This window comes from Haemaphysalis longicornis, unplaced genomic scaffold (genome assembly GCF_048455015.1).
Source record: "Haemaphysalis longicornis isolate Haplotype H1 unplaced genomic scaffold, Haemaphysalis longicornis Haplotype H1 scaffold_9, whole genome shotgun sequence".
Lineage (NCBI taxonomy): Eukaryota > Metazoa > Arthropoda > Arachnida > Ixodida > Ixodidae > Haemaphysalis > Haemaphysalis longicornis.
In genome coordinates, this window is record NW_027526460.1 from 141,515,948 (window position 1) to 141,517,366 (window position 1,419).

General features: G+C 60.0%; 1 protein-coding gene across 1 annotated transcript; it reads right to left on the reverse strand.

Moving 5' to 3' along the window:
* Positions 1–237: 237 nt before the first annotated feature.
* LOC144153466 (exonuclease GOR-like) lies at positions 238–1,173 on the reverse strand. Its single transcript, XM_077685109.1, has one exon. It carries the CDS (start codon positions 1,171–1,173, stop codon positions 238–240), a length of 936 nt encoding a protein of 311 aa, XP_077541235.1.
* Between the last annotated feature and the right edge of the window lie 246 nt (positions 1,174–1,419).

Genomic DNA, 1,419 nt, shown 5'->3' on the forward strand with positions numbered 1-1,419 from the left:
TTTTTGTATATTGAATTCGATCATGTGACCTACCAACATACTAGGAGTGTGGACAAATGCAATGCGTTGGGTTCTTTGCAATAGAGAGGCTTGTACTGCCCCCTTGTGTTGCTGCTACGCCAAAAAACTAATTTATATGTTATTTCTTAACGTGCAAACAGTGCACCTGGCGATTCTCAGCCCTCGCACCCCCACCCGCCCAGCCGCAACGAGAAGCTGCCTGTGCCGTCCCCCGGCCTACCGGCTCAGTCTATCACGCAGCTCCTGATCATGCGCCGCTTTCCAGAGCATCAGCTCCCTGCAGGCCTTGGCATCCTCGACGCTGTCGTGGCCCAGAGGCCCATTCGGCACCCCCCGGTTCACGTAGTCGCCGGCCAGCGACCGCATCGCCCGTCGATAGGGCAGGCCCTGGTGGTGAGGTAGCACCACGGCAATTTCCACTTGGTCGTGGACCAGTCTGAGCACGTGCCGGTCATTCTCCAGCCCGTGGCTAACTAACCCCGTGGAGGCGTTAAAGAGTCGAAGGAGCGCCGCCTGTACGTCTTGCAGCGTGGTGTTCACGTTGAGTAGGTGCGCTGCGGTAATGCCGTTGAAAGTTGTGTTGTAGCCGAGCACTGGGCTTCCGGGCCTCACGTAGGAGTAGTGCACAGTTGTGCCATTGCAGTCCACCAAGCTCACCCTTGCCGCCTCGAAGACGTGGATGGTGAAGCACATTTTGCAGTCCAGTGCGAACACTTCGCGGGCGCCGCCGCGCCGCCGACGCAAGCAAGCGAATGCCAGCCCCGCTGTGTTCCACTTGTATCGAGCCCCGAGTGGGCCCACGTGGTGGTAGGAACTGTTGCATCCGGGGTGGTCGGCCGACGCCCCACAGCAGCTGAACCGGATTGCGCTGCACCGTCTAGTGGGGAAGAAGCAGGCTGTCTTGTCATAGCAGTCGCCGCTGTGCGTGATCACGAAGGACGCACGGAAGCGGCTGCACGCCCTGCGGCTTGAGTACGCCTTTTTGCCCACCTGCATAGATAAGACGCAGCCGGGCTTTTCACGGCATAGCCGGGTGCAGCTACAGCGATCCAGTTCCTGAGAGCTGAGCACGTAGCGGAGCAGCTGGTCGTAGAGGCAATGGGTGCGAAGCCGGAGGGGCTGGTGTCTGCTAGTTGCCCCGCACTGCGCCATGTAGCCGAGCAGATGGTGTCTGTCGAAGGCTTCTGCAAGTCATCCTTGGTGCTGGAAGCATGGTCTCCCGCAGCCACATGACACGTTCGGTTGCGATGAGCGTCCACGTCACGAGCAGGGGCCCTCTCTCCTTGCCGGGTGGCGGTCTCGCGTGAGGACGGGTGCTGGCACTTGGTGGTCTCGGTCCTACTGCCGGTCTTTCGGAGCCGTTTCTTCTTTCTTTCCTGCCTCCGACGGTGATGATGC